Source organism: Hoplias malabaricus, chromosome Y, assembly GCF_029633855.1.
Source record: "Hoplias malabaricus isolate fHopMal1 chromosome Y, fHopMal1.hap1, whole genome shotgun sequence".
In the NCBI taxonomy this organism is placed as follows: domain Eukaryota; kingdom Metazoa; phylum Chordata; class Actinopteri; order Characiformes; family Erythrinidae; genus Hoplias; species Hoplias malabaricus.
Genome location: NC_089820.1, coordinates 29,361,602 through 29,383,144, shown reverse-complemented (window position 1 = coordinate 29,383,144; position 21,543 = coordinate 29,361,602). Strand labels below are relative to the sequence as shown.

The 21,543-nt window shown below is 42.6% G+C and overlaps 1 protein-coding gene across 1 annotated transcript in view; it reads right to left on the bottom strand.

The window, feature by feature from the left end:
• Window positions 1-7,210: 7,210 nt before the first annotated feature.
• LOC136678311 (dnaJ homolog subfamily B member 5-like) overlaps window positions 7,211-21,543 on the bottom strand; it is a 60,561-nt gene continuing 46,228 nt past the window's right edge. Inside the window, exon 4 of the mRNA XM_066656321.1 lies at window positions 7,211-8,102. Within this exon, the coding sequence (XP_066512418.1) occupies window positions 7,869-8,102 (234 nt within the window). The 3' untranslated portion in view covers window positions 7,211-7,868. The remainder of the gene's footprint in view (window positions 8,103-21,543) is intronic.

Genomic DNA, 21,543 nt, shown 5'->3' with positions numbered 1-21,543 from the left:
GAGCACGGAGAAATAAGAGCACTGAGTAAAAACGGAGAAGAAAGAGAACAGAGTTAAAACGGCTAAAAACCAGAGCTTCTGCTCCTCGCTCCTCACTGCTGTGCGCTCGGGGTCGGGGTGAACAGCGAGTGGCTCATTATCATTTAAAGGAACAGGTGCTGAAAGCGGGCGTTCTGAACAGGGCTGTTTACACAGGGGGAGAACACTGCTGTGGGACTGGATACTTGTTAAATTGTGACCAAATCAATCACTCAATCAAAGTTTATTTATATAAAATTTTCACAACAGAATGTTGTCACAAAGCAGTTTTAGAGAGATCCGGGTCCCAGCCTCCTATGAGCGAGCCAAGGGCAACAGTGGCAAGGACAAACCCCCTCAGCGCACGAGGAAGGAACCAAGACTCATAGGGGGAACCCATGCTCCTCGGGTCGACACCGGAGACACAACAGAGAACAGAACAGAAGTAAAAGTGAAGTGACGACAGATGAAGGGGTTATAGTAATGTAAATGTAGAATATTAGTGATGTATGAGTCTGAGGAAGGAGGAGGTGGTCAGTTCTGTGGGAGGTAAAGGCAGGTGCAGAGTTAATTTGAGATAAAACTGAAAAAATCAGGTCACAGACGTTTCATTAAGACCCAGAACTATGCTCACTTTTAGAAAATGTGCTCCCTTTAAAACCCGTACAGTACATTCCCATCACTGTGACTTTCCAGTAGTTAATCAATAGAGCAGCTGTCAGTTTCTCACTCTGCTCCACATTTATCAGCACCAGTCTCACTCAAGCACTGAGGCGCCGAGGCCAACATGCCGCACTTTTCTGTGAGTGACAACCCACTGTCCATCCTCTCAGCTCCACTGCCCATACAGCAGCATGCTGTAGTTCTAGAGCTACAGAATATTTTGCATATGTTGCTCTGCATACTTTGTTTGCCCCCTAACAGCCTGTTCTTTAACCATCAGTTCCCCCACGAGACCACAGAGCAAGTATGATGTGGGTGCTGGATCGTTCTCGTCCATTTAAATAGACAATTACCCACATTTCACCAATCATCCGTCATCTCCTTTTCCTCCCTTTTAGCTTTTGGCTGAACTCCCTCATCATACACAGGGCCACCAACGCTGTCCCAGAGAAGAGCGCCTACAGCCCATATCACATTAGCTGATGTTCTGGCTGCCACCATGTCGTGTGATAAGGAGAGGGACGGGACCATGGCATCAACCCAGAGAAAGAGAAGCCAGCTGTACACTGTAGGACTCCCAGCCTCAGAGAGCTGAGCAAACAGTGGGGATGCAGTCATCTATTTCCCAATAATCCACAGCCTTCTCTTTAAATGGCGGTGTCTCTCAGCCCTATGTTTTTACATGAATGTTGCCATTTGAGTGTTCAGTAATGACCTGGTAAATGAGAATATTAATAAATGAGTTCTGTGCATCTCCTGTGAAGGTACGGAATAAGACGCTGACCAGCTTTGTATAATTACCTTAAGGGAGACCTTCCCAATTGTTAAGGAATTATTTCCAAATTACCTGTTTAAATTTTCTCATTCCATCTTCAACAGTGCAGGTGCCAAAAGGTAGCATCAGCACAATTTAAAGTGGAAAGGGAAAAACAGAACAAAAGGCTGGGGAATAAGAAGCTGACAGTATATGAGTTTAATAACATTCAGAGAATGTTTACTCATCAATTAGCTGCACTCTGCTCCGCTGTTTGCACTGGAAAAAGGTTCAGTGTTTGTACGCAGCCCTGAATCTGTAAATGGGAGACATGACACTGTCTGAAAAGGCTCAGGGTTGCTCTCTCTCTCTCTCTCTCTCTCTCTCTTTGAGGCATGGTCAAGAAACAGCATCTGGAGGAGCTTGGACAGTGATGAGTTCTTTGAACACTGAAAAGCATGAAGAAAAGATGCAGATGTTGCTCTATTTTTGAATGTTACATAAAGAAACACTATGTAGTATTTCTACCTTAAAATGACAGCTTCTAAAAGCCTGTGATGTTCCACAGAGCTGTAACAGGGAGAATAGAGCCTCTGCGGCCGCTACGCTGGGTCCTCTGCTGGTTACTGGACTAAGCTACTTCTGAATCACGAGGCCGAGGGCTCTTGTGAGAAATGCGTAACGATTTACGACACATATCTCCTATCTACAAGAAGAATCTCGCTCGGTATTCACGGTACAGACATTACATGGCAGAGTAAACAAGGAGGAGAAAGAGAGCGAGATAATGAGCAGCTGTATATATATATATATATATATATATATATATATATATATATATCAGCTGACTGATATTAATATCCCTCAGTGTGTGTGTGTGAGTGAAAGTGAGAAAGAGAGATAGATGAGTGTTTAAAACATGACTTACACTCAGCAGCAGGTAGAGGGAGCTCAGGAGACAAAAAAGCCAATTCTTACATTCTATTCCTTTAAGGAGAACTGACTCTAAATTCAGGAGAGCGTTAACTTCAGGAATGTAAACACACAGCAAAAGTGCTACAAAATTAAACAGCTTGAGTTACAAATGAGTTTATGTTATAATTCACACCGTTTCCTCTTAAAAGAGTTTGTTTTTCTGTGAGAAAATTAGTTCTCCATAATCCTCCATGTTGCCTTTAAAAATGGTAAAGTGTCCATTACAGTGCTTAAATAAAGCACTTCAAGGCTAAAAACTGCTGTCGTGTCCTGTTCACTACATTTCACGTCATTTTGTAGTAGCGTCCAAAAACATAGTGGACAAGTGCACTTAAACAATCCCATAATGCACTGCAAAAGGAAGTGTACAACCCATGTACACCCCCTGACACCTGCAGATAGAGAATACCCATAATGCACTGCACTGTTTGGTAAAAACCTGCTTGAGTTAGTGTCTGAAGTCATTCACTACTGAAATCAGTTCCCTATAATAGTGCACTATATAATGAGTAATATGGAGAATAGTGAATAGGGAGCCATTTCAGACATAGCGTGTTTCTCAGGTAAACACAACCTTAGGAATCTTTGCTTTTTGATTGGCTACTCAGTGTGCAGCGCACTGATTGGCTAGTCAGTTCAAGTGTCAAAAATCTGCAGTTGCAAAACTGTTAAAAAAACAAAAGTGTCTCTGCGTATGGTTTTGTTCAGTCACATTTGAAACCTCAAAAAACTGTCTATATTCATTCATTCATTCATTATCTGTAACCCTTATCCAGTTCATTGTCACTGAACCACAGTCACTCTTCTCAGTGGAAGCGGCAGAATGGTGTGTCCAGGTAATGTTAATAAAAATAAAAATAAATCACGACAACATAGTCCATGTAGTCAAGATATTTGGTTTATTAAGTCTTTGTAAAATCATTTTCCTTTACACCAAAAAGGGTCATCGTATAATAACATTGTAGCCTACTTCACCCCAGCACATTCAGAACGAGCTTTAGCCCTGCCAAAGCACTAGTCCAGAAGGCCTCGACACTGAAATCACAGTGAACTGACACACTGCTTCCTCCCTCCTCAACGTCACTTGCTTAGCAAATTCCACACACACTTCAACCCAGTTACAAAGCTGGATTTCCTTAAGTACAGGAGTTCAAAGACATGTTACAAAAACCGACATATCCAAAAACTGATCAGGGACACAGGAGCCAAGCGTCAGAAGGTTCAATGTCCCAGATGATCACATTATATTGCAGAAGACATAAATAATGTGTAAAAACTATATAAAATAAATAGGACTCCTAGCAACAAACACTACGAGGTCGTCCCACGTCGGGAAGCCTCCCACGGCGACCGACAGACTCCGCTTCTCACGCCGGTTTCGCCAGGCCCAGCTGTGTGGACACGTCTGGTTCAGTGGAGGCTGAGGACAGATTCTGACTGCGTTAGAGACGACCTGATAGGTTTGGAAGTGTGGGCTGAAGCTTGATTGTCTGTAGAAAAGTCTAGCACTCAAATGCAGTCTCTATTGCAAAAAGGCGATAAATCTTTGCGAGGGAGATACAAATGCATATAAACCTTAGTCTTGTGTCAAACTCAAAGCTGTAGCTAATACTTCACACATCTAAAATCGTAAAACGTCGAGTATCAACAGTCATACTAAAACCGAGAGTATAAACATCTTTTAGAAACGTGTATTTCCATGAGGGCGTGGCCCATTTCGCAACAAACATATATTCGGACTACTGCTGTGCGCATTCTCCACGCTGTTTGTGGAGCGAGGACTAATCAGGTGTAAAGATACGTTTTAAAGTGTTTTTTTTGTGTAGCGTATAATTGTAATTGCGAAATGAACAATTCTCCTATTTCATTATTACCTTATGGTAACAGTATCGTATTAAAGATGACTGAAAAAATTGAATCATTTAATAAAAATGAAGTGTTTTTATGATACGTTCACCGTCTCCAACTTTGAAATCTGTAACTCGTCTCAACCCAATCTCATACTTTTGGATACAGTATTATCCCCAGGAACAAAACAAACCCATCACATTTTTCTTGAAGCAGCCCATGTTTAGGGTTGTTTTTTTGAATAAAAGGACAATAGTAATTTTGAATACTACACAACAGTGACCAAGAAATGACGAGTAGGAGAATGTTTGAATTTTAAATTACAGTTATACGTTACACACACAAAAAAAGATTTAAAACCTATTTGTGCACCTCACACATCTTCATCTTCTGACTTCACAGATTTCAGAAACAGACACTCAGCATTTGCTCAGACACATCGCACACAAGCCTTTTATACAGAGTTCATAATGAATCCTTATGTAGTGAAGCTCCACTGCTGCAGGTGGACTATATACACCGCTGTATGTTGACATTCAAATCTCCCTCCGGCCCCGGCATGAAGAGGATGCATGATTGTCAAAAATCTACTATAAATAGACCTCCTGTTCTGCATCTGTTACTAAAATAAAAAAATAACACTGATTAAAAAATACTGACTTCCTAAAAATACTGTAATACAGTGCTGAACAAACCCGGTCCTGGAGGTCTACAGAGTCTAATTCCAGCCACAATCCACCACCTGCTCCGGCTGATTTATTTCCTCCCAAGACCCTGATTGGCCGGGTCAGATCAGTGAGAGGGTAAAGAGGGTGGGGTACAGGGGCATAACAGTTTTCTGATGAGTAAATTAAAAGTGTCATCAACGTGAAAACTGTGTGTGTGTTTAAAAAAAAACTAAACAAAACAAAACAAATAAAAAAAAAAAATGGCCTGTTTGGGGAACATCATCAGTGATTTCTCATAAATTATCATGGCCACCTAATTTGACATAAAAGGTGAATTTGACCGGCCTTATTGCTATTTCCATGTTATGTCTATGATGAATTTCAAAATAGGGCTACAACAAAAACACACCTGAGTGAAACAAACTGTTCTACGAGCACAAGGAACCCCCCTGAACTACTGCTGAATATGTTAAAGGACCTTATTTTACCATCTGTATGAGATAAGGAGTGCTACATCTGAATCTCGAAGAGCTATTTAGGAGAAAACAGGTTGGTTGATCTATGCATCTGCTGTGAATCAGTTCAAGTACACGCCACAGCCTCCGCAAGAGCCCTATGCTGTTGTGCGTGTTTATATTTGTGTGTTGGTGTGTCTTTGTTATTCTGCAATTACACCGCCAAAACACTAGGGCTGAATCTTATATAACCTTCCTCTACCCTACGTAGTGTGCAGTGTGGGTCATACAATGTGTGGATTGGAGACTCAAAAGTGTCCGTAGGTGTGAGTGTGTAAGTGAATGTGTGAGTGTGTGTTGCCCTGTGAAGGACTGGCGCCCCCTCCAGGGTGTGATCCCGCCTTGCTTCCTGTGATTCCGGATAGGCCCCGGACTCACCGTGACCCTGAACTAGATAACGGTTACAGAGAATGAATGAATCATTATTATATTCTTGACCTGAATTGAACTGATGAAGAACACTGTTTGGAGAGGTGTGTTTCTTGGAACTAAACTCTGTAGGAAAGTAGATCTCCAGGAGAAGGCATTGTGAGCGCTATCCAATTCTACCAACAAAACATCAGCATCTAAATGTCCTCTCAGTTACAGCACATGACCAGAACCCCCTCTCAGAGCATCTGCACATGAACAAATACACTCTGAAACACAGGACACATTGATTAGGGTTTCTTTGCCTCCCACTACTGGGGAACAGAGACAGTCCTAGTGGAAAAACATAGTGTACTTACATTATGTTAATTTGGAACCATTCATTTGTACTAAACCACTACTAATAAGTAATTTAAATGATATTAAATTATAAATAAACTGAGTGTAGATTATATGCTTATTGTTGTATAACACTTTTAATTTATAAATGTTATATATTCTTCACACTCTTAAAAATAAAGGTGCTACAAAATGTCCTTGGAGTGATGCCGTAGAAGAACCACTTTTGGTTCCATAAAGAACCAAATATTTTCCCTTATGTTTAAATTGTTAAAGACCCTTAAGACCGAGTGATGGATGTTTAAACCTTTAAAAGGTTCTTTAAACACACATTTCTAAAACAAACATGTTTCCTCATGGAACCATAAGTGGTTCTACTAAGGCATAGCTCAAAGAAACCTTTATATTTAAGTGTGTGTCATTGTATTTTGTGTTATTGCTTCCTTTTTATTAGTAACTATTTTGACATGTTTTTTGTTTTTTACTGACCTTTGCTTTATATTTTAATAATAATGTAACCACAATTCGGATTTCAGTGTGGCAGTTAGTACACTCATTCATTCATTCATTCATTCTAGTATATCCACCCATCCATCCATCCATTCATTCATTCTAGTATACTCATTCATTCATCCATTCATTCATTCACTCATTCATTCATTATCTGTAACCCTTGTCCAGTTCAGGGCGGCGGTGGATCCAGAGCCTACCTGGAATCACTGGGCGCAAAGTGGGAACACACCCTGGAGGGGGCGCCAGTCCTTCACAGACTAGTATACTAATTTAAATTACATATTACTAGTGACAAATAATACAAGTTATTGGTTCCAAAATAACAGTTTAAGAACAATCTTTTCCACAAAGGAGGGTCATGAATGCAGAAGCATTTAAAACCTGTGCTGACGTAATCTATGTAATGGTTTTTGCGTATTCAGTGGAGCGTACAGTACCATAATAGGCCTTGGTTGAGGTGAAAACACTACAGTCCTGTGATTACAAACTGTTTTAACAGTGCGCTTGAACCTAGTGGGAAAAAAAACGAAAAGGACTGTTAGTTTGAGCCGTGTTAAGGCACTCAAAGATTCTGAGATTGGTAAAATGTGGTAAAGACCTGTAATAAATGACAGCACCTAAAAATCATGTCACAGAGAACAAAGCACCTTTAGACCGCTGGGTTGGGTCTGAGCTTAGAAAAGGATCAAGGCTTTCTCTCCAACTCGGTCGTGCTAAGGCAGCCCATCACTCTAAAGGACCCAAAGGCTTATCCCTAAGCTCTGCTCTATTCCAGGTTCTAAGTGGACCTTCGTATGGTTTAAACCAGGGGGCAATAAATAAGCACGACTGTCTTTAAAATCAATGCAGAGTCCATCCGGCGTGCTTTTGAAACCAAGGTAGCAACTCTTTCAGTTCTAGGGTAGGTTCCAAGTGTTGTATTATATCCATGTTGCGTTATCCAGGTGTGTTATGGAAAAATATCTGAGGGAAACCAAAAAGGGGAAGCTCAGGATATTCCTAAAAGTGAAAAAGGAAAAATCCCAGAAGCTTTATGGTGTCGTAGAGAAGGAGAAAAAAAAACACACACAAAAAAAAACAACATCAATTCACCTGCTCACAGAAATTTAAGAAAACATGAAATGGACTTCAGCTCCGGCACATTCCCTCCTTCCTCTGAATCAAATGTTAGTGTCTGTGTGTGAAAAGACTGGCTGAAATGTTCCTTTAAGACTGGGGTAAGTGCTGCTTGATGATCTCTTTGGACTGAGGAGGTATCCGGTCTGGAAATCGAACATGGAATTCCACTATCATGTCCCCGCGCTGGGAGGGGCTCTTGGGGAAAGGCAAGCCCTCGCCCCGCAGTCTTTTGATGGTGCCAGGTTTGATGATGTCATTACAGGGAAGTGAGATCACCCGGTTCTCCATCGTGGGAATGTTCACTGTGCAGCCACACAGAGCCTGGGGACAGAGGGACACACAGCGAGAGTCAGGTCAAGAAACACAAACTGATCTGGAAAGTTTAGTGGCATCATAGCTTTCAATCTCATGATTCCTTTTGTGTTTTGTAACTGATAACAGTTGAGTGTTCTACAGCCACCAACATGGACTGAGATGTAGTTTCATTTCAGTTGTTTACCTACAGCACTGTGCAAAGGTTTAGACACCTAACGTTGTTATTGTTAATTCATTCATTCATTGTCTGTAACCATTATCCAGTTCAGGGTCACGGTGGGTCTACCTGGAATCACTGGGCACAAGACAGGAACACACACTGGAGGGGGCACCAGTCCTTCACAGAGCAACACACACACTCACACTTACGGACACTTTTGAGTCACCCATCCACCTACCAACGTGTGTTTGAAGGAGGAAACCCACGCAGACACAGAGAGAACACACCACACTCCTCACAGACAGTCACCCGGAGGAAACCCACACAGACACAGAGAGAACACACCACACTCCTCACAAACAGTCACCCGGAGGAAACCCATGCAGACACAGAGAGAACACACCACACTCCTCACAGACAGTCACCCGGAGGAAACCCACGCAGACACAGAGAGAACACACCACACTCCTCACAGACAGTCACCCGGAGGAAACCCACGCAGACACAGAGAGAACACACCACACTCCTCACAGACAGTCACCCGGAGGAAACCCACGAAGATACAGAGAGAACACACCACACTCCTCACAGACAGTCACCCGGAGGAAACCTACACAGACACAGAGAGAACACACCACACTCCTCACAGACAGTCACCCGGAGGAAACCCACGCAGACACAGAGAGAACACACCACACTCCTCACAGACAGTCACCCGGAGGAAACCCACGCAGACACAGAGAGAACACACCACACTCCTCACAGACAGTCACCCGGAGCGGGACTTGATCCCACAACCTCCAGGACCCTGGAGCTTGCTAAATCATGTTTAGATTTATGTAAATGTTTTACACCTGAACACCTGTGTCAAGAGTTTGTGAACATTAAAATATAGAAGACCACAAATACGTGGTTGTGTAATTCAGTGACTGTTCTAATATTCAGTGTGTGTGTGTGTGTGTTGTGAGGGGTCTTTGTTGTTCAGAAAATCTGCATCCGATGCCTGCTTTAAAATCCTGAGTCTGTGCTGCAGCTCCCGCTAACTCGTTCCCTAACTCACACACACACTGTGTGGCTAAGGGCACAGAGCTTCGTGGAGGTGGTATCAGAACAGCCGAATATTCAGGGCCAGCCCTCGATGATACAATGCATTTTCATCTCAGTGTATATAGATAAAGAATTAACACATTAAGGATGAACAATGCTAAAAAGCTCATGTGATAGGACTCCATTCATCCTTGATCCCTTTCCCCGACAAATAATATGACCATTCATCACCTGGAGATACATCGGCAACCCCCAACACGGCTGTGAAGGTGAGGTCAAGGCTAAAACAGTGCAGTCTGCGTGAGGAAATTAGCACCAAAGCACAGCAGTGGGAGTAGTTAAGTGAGAATGACTCAGTAGAGGAGGATTCGTGATGCTGTGTCTGTGAGAGGGTTTTAAGGCTGGACTTACGTAAACGTGGATAAGTGACTGTCTGATGTCTGTTAGCTAAGTGAGTGTGTTGGCTGGTGGGAGCGCGGGCTAATGGTGCGCACTGAAAGCTAATTTTAGCCGCTGCTCTCATTTTGCAGTGCTGATGGTGTAACTGAAGAATCAGCAGAGGTCATAAATAGTTGGCAAGTTTGTCAGAGAGGTTTAAACAGATCTGTGACTACAAAGAACCTTCCTCAGAGTTGGGCTCCTGGCATTTTCCATTCATGGATGGCAGGCACATAATGGAGCAGACGGCAGGGTTTAAAATGAGGGGTATGAATCATAATCATTACCTGGCTGACGTCGAGGACAAGAGAGTGATACAGAATTAACTTTTATTCTGGGACATTAATAGTTTATATTCAAGGCCTGATCCAAAGACCACCACCCACCAATTCTTATGGTACTTTTCCACTGCATTTTACTTACTCCACTGGACTCTACTCTCTGATTGGTCCCTGGTTGGTTTTCCACTCCCACAGCCCCCCCCCTCCGAAATGTATCTGGTGTCGTCTCTAACCCCGTCTCTAAGGGGAACAGTGGTCTTTGGAAACCACAACAACGGCGGTGGTAACGTTAAGCGGTGTTTACTCATGGTGTATTGGTGTGTTGTTGTTGTTTGGGACTGAACACAGCTCCGTCATCAGTTCAGACAGATCAGTAGAGTTTGTTCCTTCCTTGTTGCAGCGTCCAGCTCTCGCTGGATTCTTTCGTCGGCCACCGATCCAAGGAGCGTTTGAACCTCTTCAAAAGACCACGGCGTCATTTTACGAGCTGCCGTCGTGAGTCGGATAAAAACAAACGTGATCTCTGCTGCAGCTGGAGATTTTACAGATGACTAGACTCTCTCTGGCAAATCAGCGCTCTGCAAGGTTTAAACGTCATGGTCTAGTCACTACTCGGCTCTTTTGGAACCATGAGAGAGCAGCGACTAAAAAGGAACCCAGTTCCAGGACCAGGACCAAATTTACCTAATGAAAAAGCATAAAAGCAGAGTAGAGTAGTGTGTGTTGTGCAGTTAAAAAAGTGCAATTACTTTCTCCACCATCTTCCAAAGTCAGGTTACGGAAGGTACACCAGTTAAATCCGAGAAGTTCAATCTTTGACAGCTCATTACACATCCAGCTTCCAAGAGTCTGCATTCTTCCACCATTAATTCATCTCAGCTTTAGGAGGGACAGCTTATCTTGGGCTTTCTCACCATGAAGGCTACTTAGCAGCTGCCCCCAGAGAGAAGGGAGATGTGTTGGCAGTGACATCAGCTCCTTCCTTCAGGCAGCAGCAGCAGCTACATGAGGGGGTGGGAGGGGGATTCATGAAAAGAAGGCTGTGGCTGAGGCTAACACAAACATTTGGCCTTGACCACATGCCAGGCCTCTCCATGGCTGACCTAATGTGGAACAACTGCTGAGGAGTGGAGGATTCCCAAATGGTGCTAAACGGCAACTAGGCCATTCGCTGAAAGGAACAAACTCTGATGTAGATATGGTGCAATTACGGTTAGGACACAGTGTAATTAAGCAAACGTATAGAACCACAGTCAGCCTTCAGAGACAAATTTAACACCAAGTAGCCAAGGCTTCTCTGAGGTCTGTGAAAAGATGGCTCTAGAACAGGGTTCTCAACTTTCCCCACATCTGGGGCCACACAGTTATCACTAAACTATGAATCATAAAGGGGCACAAGAAAGCAAAATGATCTGCTTAAAAATATAATATTGGGAATGATAATTGGGATGCGCTAATGTCGCTAACAAACACTGGAAGTGAATAGTCACCGAAATAGCTTTCATGAATGTTCATGTTTACTTCAAAACATGTTGATAAGCTTTGTTAACTTGTTTTTAACTGCAACGTTTTAGTACAATTGCACAAACTGACTTTATTTACACCAAGACATTTCATCACTGCTATTTAGACTTATGTTGTTTTTGGACAAATTTTCTCCTCAATTATGAGTTGTCTCCAATTCTGCTTTTTCAGTGAGTCTCCCACAATCGTACAGAGTGCCCCTAGTCTCGGGTAGGGGGAGGTAAGCATGTGCTTCGTCAAAGACCCGTGAACGAGCCTAGCTCTTTGCTTCTAGCTGCCACTAACACAACGTCACTGAAAAGTTAAGCTCTTGGGAAGAAAGCACAAATCAGACCTGGTGTATCAGCTGAGAAATGCCCATCTGGGAGCGGGCGCCGTCGTAACCACACAAAGAGCAGTGCCAATTCTGCTCTCTAGGACTCTTGGCCTCGGAGGGTTGGTGCAAGACCAAGGCTCAAACTTGCCATATCCTGATGATAAGGCCAGTGTTTAGGCCGCTGTCCCACTCAGGAGCACTTAGGCTAAAGCGGTTTTACACCAGAAATTAAGCAAGACACTCATTGTGTCAGAAACTGCACCCTATTCACTACATAGTGAATGAGTGTCTGAAAACCTAGTGCAGAATTTTCAGTGCACTCAAACAATCCCACAGTGCACTGCAAAAGTTAGTGTACAATCTATTTCCCATGTCTGTGTGTCCTTCTGGTTCTCTCCTTTTAGTTAAAGCTGTCATAGTCAGATCTGCCGAAGTCATTAGCCACACTCTGCTCTACATTCACCCAAACAGATCACAACTAACTCCATCCCTCTACCTTTTTCTGAGTAAACAATCCCCACTGGACACTGATGGACGTCTGTCGGTGCTCCTCCTCCACGCTTCAGAACAGCTGCCCACGCTCCAGCCACCACCACTGGCCTTGGAGCTGCCCCTACACTGATGTTTTTCACTGACTCCTATCTATTATTACCAGTAGATTCAAATGGAGCTTTTCCTTTCACTGGATTCTTTCATCTTTTCAAAAGACCACAGCGTCATTTTACGAGCTGCCGTCGTGTGTCGGATAAAAACAAACGTGATCTCTGCTGCAGCTGGAGATTTTACAGATGGAGAGTTGGTGCTGGTCGTCTGCGTTGCGTGGCATAGAGTGACGACTCTCTCTGGACAATCAGCGCTCTGCAAGGTTTACACGCCACGGTTTAGTCCCTACTCGACTCACTCTGAACCACGAGAGAACAGCCACTAAACAAGAACCCGCTTCCAGAACCAGGACCTGATTCACCTGGTGGAGGAGGAGGAAAGTAGAGTCAAATAGAATAGTGTAGTGCAAACATGCCCTGCAGATCAAGTTGGTTGTGGTAGGAATTGATATATCTTCATTATTTTCAAGTAAAATATATTTTCTCACTTTACAACAATTGAACATGTCTACACCACTATGGACACTTGTTTACCCTCAGTGTTTGCCTGAGGACCACTCTTAAGATGCTTTGCAGCCCACATGGCCCAAGGCTTGGTGGCCAGAAACCAGGGAAGAACCTTCTGCAGACACTGTGTTCCTGAAACAAGTATAACCTGCCTCCAGTATTTCTCTGAAAACTTGTTTACGGCTCACAGACAGACAGAGATTTATGAGCTGGGTCAACACGGCCATGAGAGAGCAGCAGATGGCAGAACACTTTATTGCCTCCGTGATATTATAACTGCACTAATGTCTCATCAAGTTCCAAAGTGGGCATCTAACGAGCATGATGAGGAGGAACGGCATATCTGTGCCATCCTCTTGGCCAGTTATTAAACCCTGTCCCAGATTAGCAGTGGAACAAAATGAAAACATGTTTTCATTGCACTTTGGCTCTGAAGACCACATCAGAATTAAACTAAACGCAGTGCTGTCTATTTTAGGTAAAGTCTGGTATGTTTTTTTAGAGGCTTAGAGGCCCTGCAGATGTTGCTTTAAATTAGACAGCTCGAGAGATCCTCCAGCTTTACTGGGCTGGCGTTGTCATATTTCCCCTTGACTACAGCAAATTGTTGAGCTTTCCAACGACCAAGTGAGGGAGGAATATCTACTTTTTTATTAACGTATCTCATATGCGCTGACAGAGACGCTCTGAAACACATCAAGGAGAATCGAGATGTGCATTAAATCTATTCTGAGCCTGTGGCCGATGTCTGATGTTGTTTTTTTAGGTCAGAAGCAATCATAGAAAGATTACATGTCACTCAAACAAGGTTAGCCAATCACTCCTTCTTTTACAAGTCTTACTAATCTGCTGGGATACAGTTTGGAAGCGTTTTTCTTGGGTCCACTCCACAGTCTCACTCAAGGTCATAAAACACTCTCGTGGTGTGTGTAGTTCCATGATGTGACTGTGATGTTCATTCATTCACTCATTCATTCCTGTAACCACTTCATCTTGATCAGGTGGGCAGTGGGTACAGAGTAGGGTTGGACTTTAAAACAGCACTAACGTACACCACAGCATTTAAATTAGGGGACGATATCTCAAAATGAAGGCATTTCAAAATCACAATGTTTCAAAGTTCAGTCCTGTGTCTGATTGGTTAGTTTGGTTACGCAAAATCGAGCGTGACCACAGTGACAAATTTAGCCACCTTCAAGTTTGGCAGTGCTGAGTCCAGAGCAGCAAACACAGGCTCTACTCTCACAGCTCAGTGGAGCTTAGGAATGAAATCAAATGTGCAATTATTTGTCATTGTACAGTGTGTCTTCTGTATTTAACTCATCTGTGGCAGTGAACACACACACAAACACACGCTAGGGTCTGTGAACACACAAACACACGCTAGGGGCTGTGAACACACAAACACACGCTAGGGGCTGTGAACACACACAGAGCAGCAGGCAGCCATCACTGGCACCTGGGGAGCAGTTGTGGGTTCGGTGCCTTGCTCTGAACTGAGGGAGGAGGACAGTGCTGTTCTTTCACTCCCAGCGACCAGATGTAGGATTCGAACCAATGACCTTTCAGCTCTAAGCCCTCTTCTCTAACCTTTAGGCCACGGCTGCCCAAGGCACCTGCTTTAAGGAATGTGTAAGTGCACCCAAAGTGCATTTGAAAGAAGGAGCAGAGACATGTTTGTGGTGTACCAACTGATTTGTGTGTTTCAGTTTGTAAATGCATACAATCTGATCAGGATACAGTCTGGACACTAGTCTCATAAAGCAATCAGGTAGAAACAGGCTCTACTTCCACTCCTGGGTAACTCTGCCTCTCTCAAATGAGCTAATTCCAGATTGAGTGTTAATTAACCCCCCCTCCCCTCCCCGGCACTAACATAGCTTTCTTTGTTGGTACTATTTCCTACTCTGATCTTTCCTTCTCGTTTGATTCAGCAGAATGTTGCTTCTGAAATAGCATTCGCAATTAAACCTGCCGCCAGAAATACTCAGCACTCCTCGTCTGCTGCAGTTGCACGACAATCTTGTCTGGTGGCTTTGCCTTTTCAGAGCAAGGAGCACATGACACCACACCACCACATTCCTGGTCCCTCACACTGTAGTGGGAGAGGGTAAATCATGCGTCCGGCTCGAGCAGCGGAGAAGGAGCTGCAGTTAAAGCAGTTCATAGCCAGGAGATGATCCACAAAGGTTTCTAGATCCTCACGCATTGATCCCAATGACTGTAGAATCCAGAGTACCACAGGAAAAGTTAACTGCAATGTCCACTGCTATTGTGTCTAAACATGGACAGTCTCACCTATTCTCCTGAGGCTGACCTGCCACGATGTGATCGGTGTCCTGAATGTGCTTCTTTGGAGCTACAGCTAAGAGTCTGCAGGTAAAGGAAGTTTGTTTGGACTTCCCTTGAGCCCAGCCTCCATGATCACATCAAACTGCACGGAGTAACCCAGCTCATCGTGTCAGACCCAGTAGACCACAGGCCATTTTTGTGGGTGATATATTGACACAGAAATCATTGGGATGAATGATATTATTGTCATTTTAAGATTATTTTATGTTACTGACATCATGATAATATAATAGCATAATAATGCAATTACACCTCTTTAAAGAGGACTGAACTTATGGTATGTACACGGTGGTGCAGCAGGTAGTGTCTCTGTCACAGCTCCAGGGTCCTGGAGGTTGTGGGTTCAAGCCCCACTCCGGGTGAATGTCTGTGAGGAGTGTGGTGTGTTCTCCCTGTGTCTGCGTGGGTTTCCCCTGGGTGACTGTCTGTGAAGAGTATGGTGTGTTCTCTCTGTGTCTGTGTGGGTTTCCTCCGGGTGACTGTCTGTGAGGAGTGTGGTGTGTTCTCCCTGTGTCTGCGTGGGTTTCCTCCGGGTGACTGTCTGTGAGGAGTGTGGTGTGTTCTCTCTGTGTCTGCGTGGGTTTCCTCCGGGTGACTGTCTGTGAGGAGTGTGGTGTGTTCTCCCTGTGTCTGTGTGGGTTTCCTCCGGGTGACTGTCTGTGAGGAGTGTGGTGTGTTCTCCCTGTGTCTGCGTGGGTTTCCTCCGGGTGACTCTCTGTGAAGAGTATGGTGTGTTCTCTCTGTGTCTGTGTGGGTTTCCTCCGGGTGACTGTCTGTGAGGAGTGTGGTGTGTTCTCCCTGTGTCTGCGTGGGTTTCCTCCGGGTGACTGTCTGTGAGGAGTGTGGTGTGTTCTCTCTGTGTCTGCGTGGGTTTCCTCCGGGTGACTCTCTGTGAAGAGTATGGTGTGTTCTCTTTGTGTCTGTGTGGGTTTCCTCCGGGTGACTGTCTGTGAGGAGTGTGGTGTGTTCTCCCTGTGTCTGCGTGGGTTTCCTCCGGGTGACTGTCTGTGAGGAGTGTGGTGTGTTCTCTCTGTGTCTGCATAGCTAACAGTAATAGTAGAGGACTGAATTTGGATCTGTATGTTGGTCTATTGTTGCACTTGCAAACCTGTAATTCACCAATTCTTTCAGAAGCCAATGCTGCTGTTTCCATATTGCCCACGACCACCCTCTTCTTCTGAGATTTATTAAGAATTTATTCATCTTTTCCAGTCATTCAAAAGGGAGGATAATAATACGTTTTAAAGCATTTGTGTGTAACATAACACTGTTCTTCAGAATTCAAACATTCTTGATTTGAAATGAACATAAGAAAATATAAAGAACGTTATAATGCTGTTACTGAAACTGAAAACTAGTCCTCCTTCACATCGTGTGGAAACAAGCACTGGAAAAGAAATCCTTTTACATTAAGAAGTCACATTGTTCTCCTCCTGTAACGTTACCATTCTGGAGATACGAGGAAATGGGATGAAGAGGAATGCCCTGCGGTGCCTGGTGGAAACGAAGGTCACGGTTTTGGTAAATTTAGTAACCAGCGAGGTTAAAAGGGTCAGATGTTATTTTGGACACAGTGGGCTGGTGCCAGCTAAGCCCTGTATTTCATTCCTTGAGTCGATGCAAATGAGGGGACAGTTGCCAAATGGTGGTCCGGTGATTAGACCGCAGTAAACCTGTCTAATCTCTGTCTGCGCCTCATTGATTCACGGGACTGCAGCAGCCAATTGATAAAACAACTCTGGCTCTGGCTCTGTCTCTGTTTTAGAGGCTCATGTGGGTTTAGGTCAAATGTCATGAAACGTAGGTGTAATTCACATTCCAGGATATTAAAGAGACTACAGAGCTGTTAAGGTGGAACTACAAAGATATTAAGGAGGAGCTACAGAGGTTTTAAAGTGGAACTACAGAGATATTAAAAAGACTACACAGCTGTTAAGGCGGAACTACAGAGACATTAAAAAGACTACACAGCTGTTAAGGCGGAACTACAGAGACATTAAAAAGACTACACAGCTGTTAAGGCGGAACTACAGAGATATTAAAAAGACTACACAGCTGTTAAGGTGGAACTACAGAGATATTAAAAAGACTACACAGCTGTTAAGGTGGAACTACAGAGATATTAAAAAGACTACACAGCTGTTAAGGTGGAACTACAGAGATATTAAAAAGACTACACAGCTGTTAAGGTGGAACTACAGAGATATTAAAAAGACTACACAGCTGTTAAGGTGTAAATAGAGATATTATAAAGTCTACACAGCTGTTAAGGTAGTTTACAGAGATGTTAAAAAGACTACACAGCTGTTAAGGTGGAACTACAGAGATATTAAAAAGACTACACAGCTGTTAAGGTGGAAATAGAGATATTATAAAGTCTACACAACTGTTAAGGTGGTTTACAGAGACGTGAAAAAGACTACGCAGCTGTTAAGGTGGAACTACAGAGATATTAAAAAGACTACACAGCTGTTAAGGTGGAACTACAGAGACATTAAAAAGACTACACAGCTGTTAAGGTAGAACTACAGAGACATTAAAAAGACTACACAGCGGTTAAGGTGGAACTACAGAGACATTAAAAAGACTACACAGCTGTTAAGGTGGTTTACAGAGACGTTAAAAAGACTACACAGCTGTTAAGGTGGAACTACAGAGATATTAAAAAGACTACACAGCTGTTAAGGCGGAACTACAGAGACATTAAAAAGACTACACAGCTGTTAAGGCGGAACTACAGAGACATTAAAAAGACTACACAGCTGTTAAGGCGGAACTACAGAGACATTAAAAAGACTACACAGCTGTTAAGGCGGAACTACAGAGACATTAAAAAGACTACACAGCTGTTAAGGTGGAACTACAGAGACATTAAAAAGACTACACAGCTGTTAAAGTGGTTTACAGAGACGTTAAAAAGACTACACAGCTGTTAAGGTGGAACTACAGAGACATTTAAAAGACTACACAGCTGTTAAGGCGGAACTACAGAGACATTAAAAAGACTACACAGCTGTTAAGGCGGAACTACAGAGACATTAAAAAGACTACACAGCTGTTAAGGCGGAACTACAGAGACATTAAAAAGACTACACAGCTGTTAAGGTGGAACTACAGAGATATTAAAAAGACTACACAGCTGTTAAGGTGGAACTACAGAGACATTAAAAAGACTACACAGCTGTTAAGGTGGAAATAGAGATATTATAAAGTCTACACAGCTGCTAAGGTGGTTTACAGAGACGTGAAAAAGACTACGCAGCTGTTAAGGTGGAACTACGGAGATATTAAAAAGACTACACAGCTGTTAAGGTAGAACTACAGAGACATTAAAAAGACAACACAGCGGTTAAGGTGGAACTACAGAGACATTAAAAAGACTACACAGCTGTTAAGGTGGAACTACAGAGACATTAAAAAGACTACACAGCTGTTAAAGTGGTTTACAGAGACGTTAAAAAGACTACACAGCTGTTAAGGTGGAACTACAGAGATATTAAAAAAACTACACAGCTGTTAAGGTGGAACTACAGAGACATTAAAAAGACTACACAGCTGTTAAGGCGGAACTACAGAGACATTAAAAAGACTACACAGCTGTTAAGGCGGAACTACAGAGACATTAAAAAGACTACACAGCTGTTAAGGTGGAACTACAGAGATATTAAAAAGACTACACAGCTGTTAAGGTGGAACTACAGAGATATTTAAAAGACTACACAGCTGTTAACCTGGAACTACAGAGATATTAAAAAGACTACACAGCTGTTAAGGTGGAACTACAGAGATATTAAAAAGACTACACAGCTGTTAAGGTGGAAATAGAGATATTATAAAGTCTACACAGCTGTTAAGGTGGTTTACAGAGACGTGAAAAAGACTACGCAGCTGTTAAGGTGGAACTACGGAGATATTAAAAAGACTACACAGCTGTTAAGGTAGAACTACAGAGACATTAAAAAGACAACACAGCGGTTAAGGTGGAACTACAGAGACATTAAAAAGACTACACAGCTGTTAAGGTGGAACTACAGAGACATTAAAAAGACTACACAGCTGTTAAAGTGGTTTACAGAGACGTTAAAAAGACTACACAGCTGTTAAGGTGGAACTACAGAGACATTAAAAAGACTACACAGCTGTTAAGGCGGAACTACAGAGACATTAAAAAGACTACACAGCTGTTAAGGCGGAACTACAGAGACATTAAAAAGACTACACAGCTGTTAAGGTGGAACTACAGAGATATTAAAAAGACTACACAGCTGTTAAGGTGGAACTACAGAGACATTAAAAAGACTACACAGCTGTTAAGGTGGAAATAGAGATATTATAAAGTCTACACAGCTGCTAAGGTGGTTTACAGAGACGTGAAAAAGACTATGCAGCTGTTAAGGTGGAACTACAGAGATATTAAAAAGACTACAGAGCTGTTAAGGTGGAACTATAGAGATATTTAAAAGACAACACAGCTGTTAATGTGGATTACAGAGATGTTAAAAAGACTACACAGCTGTTAAGGTGGAACTACAGAGATATTAAAAAGACTACAGAGCTGTTAAGGTGAAAATAGAGCTATTATAAAGACTACACATCTGTTAAAGAGGAACTACAGAGATATTAAAAAGACTACACAACTGTTAAGGTGGAACTATAGAGATGTTTAAAAGACAACACAGCTGTTAAGGTGGAACTATAGAGATATTTAAAAGACAACACAGCTGTTAAGGTGGAACTACAGAGATATTAAAAAGACTACACAGCCGTTAATGTGGATTACAGAGACATTAAAAAGACTACACAGCTGTTAAGGTAGAACTACAGAGACATTAAAAAGACTACACAGCTGTTAAGGCGGAACTACAGAGACATTAAAAAGACTACACAGCTGTTAAGGTGGAACTACAGAGATATTAAAAAGACTACACAGCTGTTAAGGTGGAACTACAGAGATATTTAAAAGACTACACAGCTGTTAAACTGGAACTACAGAGATATTAAAAAGACTACACAGCTGTTAAGGTGGAACTACAGAGATATTAAAAAGACTACACAGCTGTTAAGGTGGAAATAGAGATATTATAAAGTCTACACAGCTGTTAAGGTGGTTTACAGAGACGTGAAAAAGACTACGCAGCTGTTAAGGTGGAACTACGGAGATATTAAAAAGACTACACAGCTGTTAAGGTAGAACTACAGAGACATTAAAAAGACAACACAGCGGTTAAGGTGGAACTACAGAGACATTAAAAAGACTACACAGCTGTTAAGGTGGAACTACAGAGACATTAAAAAGACTACACAGCTGTTAAAGTGGTTTACAGAGACGTTAAAAAGACTACACAGCTGTTAAGGCGGAACTACAGAGACATTAAAAAGACTACACAGCTGTTAAGGCGGAACTACAGAGACATTAAAAAGACTACACAGCTGTTAAGGTGGAACTACAGAGACATTAAAAAGACTACACAGCTGTTAAGGTAGAACTACAGAGACATTAAAAAGACTACACAGCGGTTAAGGTGGAACTACAGAGACATTAAAAAGACTACACAGCTGTTAAGGTGGTTTACAGAGACGTTAAAAAGACTACACAGCTGTTAAGGTGGAACTACAGAGATATTAAAAAGACTACACAGCTGTTAAGGCGGAACTACAGAGACATTAAAAAGACTACACAGCTGTTAAGGCGGAACTACAGAGACATTAAAAAGACTACACAGCTGTTAAGGCGGAACTACAGAGACATTAAAAAGACTACACAGCTGTTAAGGTGGAACTACAGAGATATTAAAAAGACTACACAGCTGTTAAGGTGGAACTACAGAGACATTAAAAAGACTACACAGCTGTTAAGGTGGAAATAGAGATATTATAAAGTCTACACAGCTGCTAAGGTGGTTTACAGAGACGTGAAAAAGACTACGCAGCTGTTAAGGTGGAACTACGGAGATATTAAAAAGACTACACAGCTGTTAAGGTAGAACTACAGAGACATTAAAAAGACAACACTGCGGTTAAGGTGGAACTACAGAGACATTAAAAAGACTACACAGCTGTTAAGGTGGAACTACAGAGACATTAAAAAGACTACACAGCTGTTAAAGTGGTTTACAGAGACGTTAAAAAGACTACACAGCTGTTAAGGTGGAACTACAGAGATATTAAAAAAACTACACAGCTGTTAAGGTGGAACTACAGAGACATTAAAAAGACTACA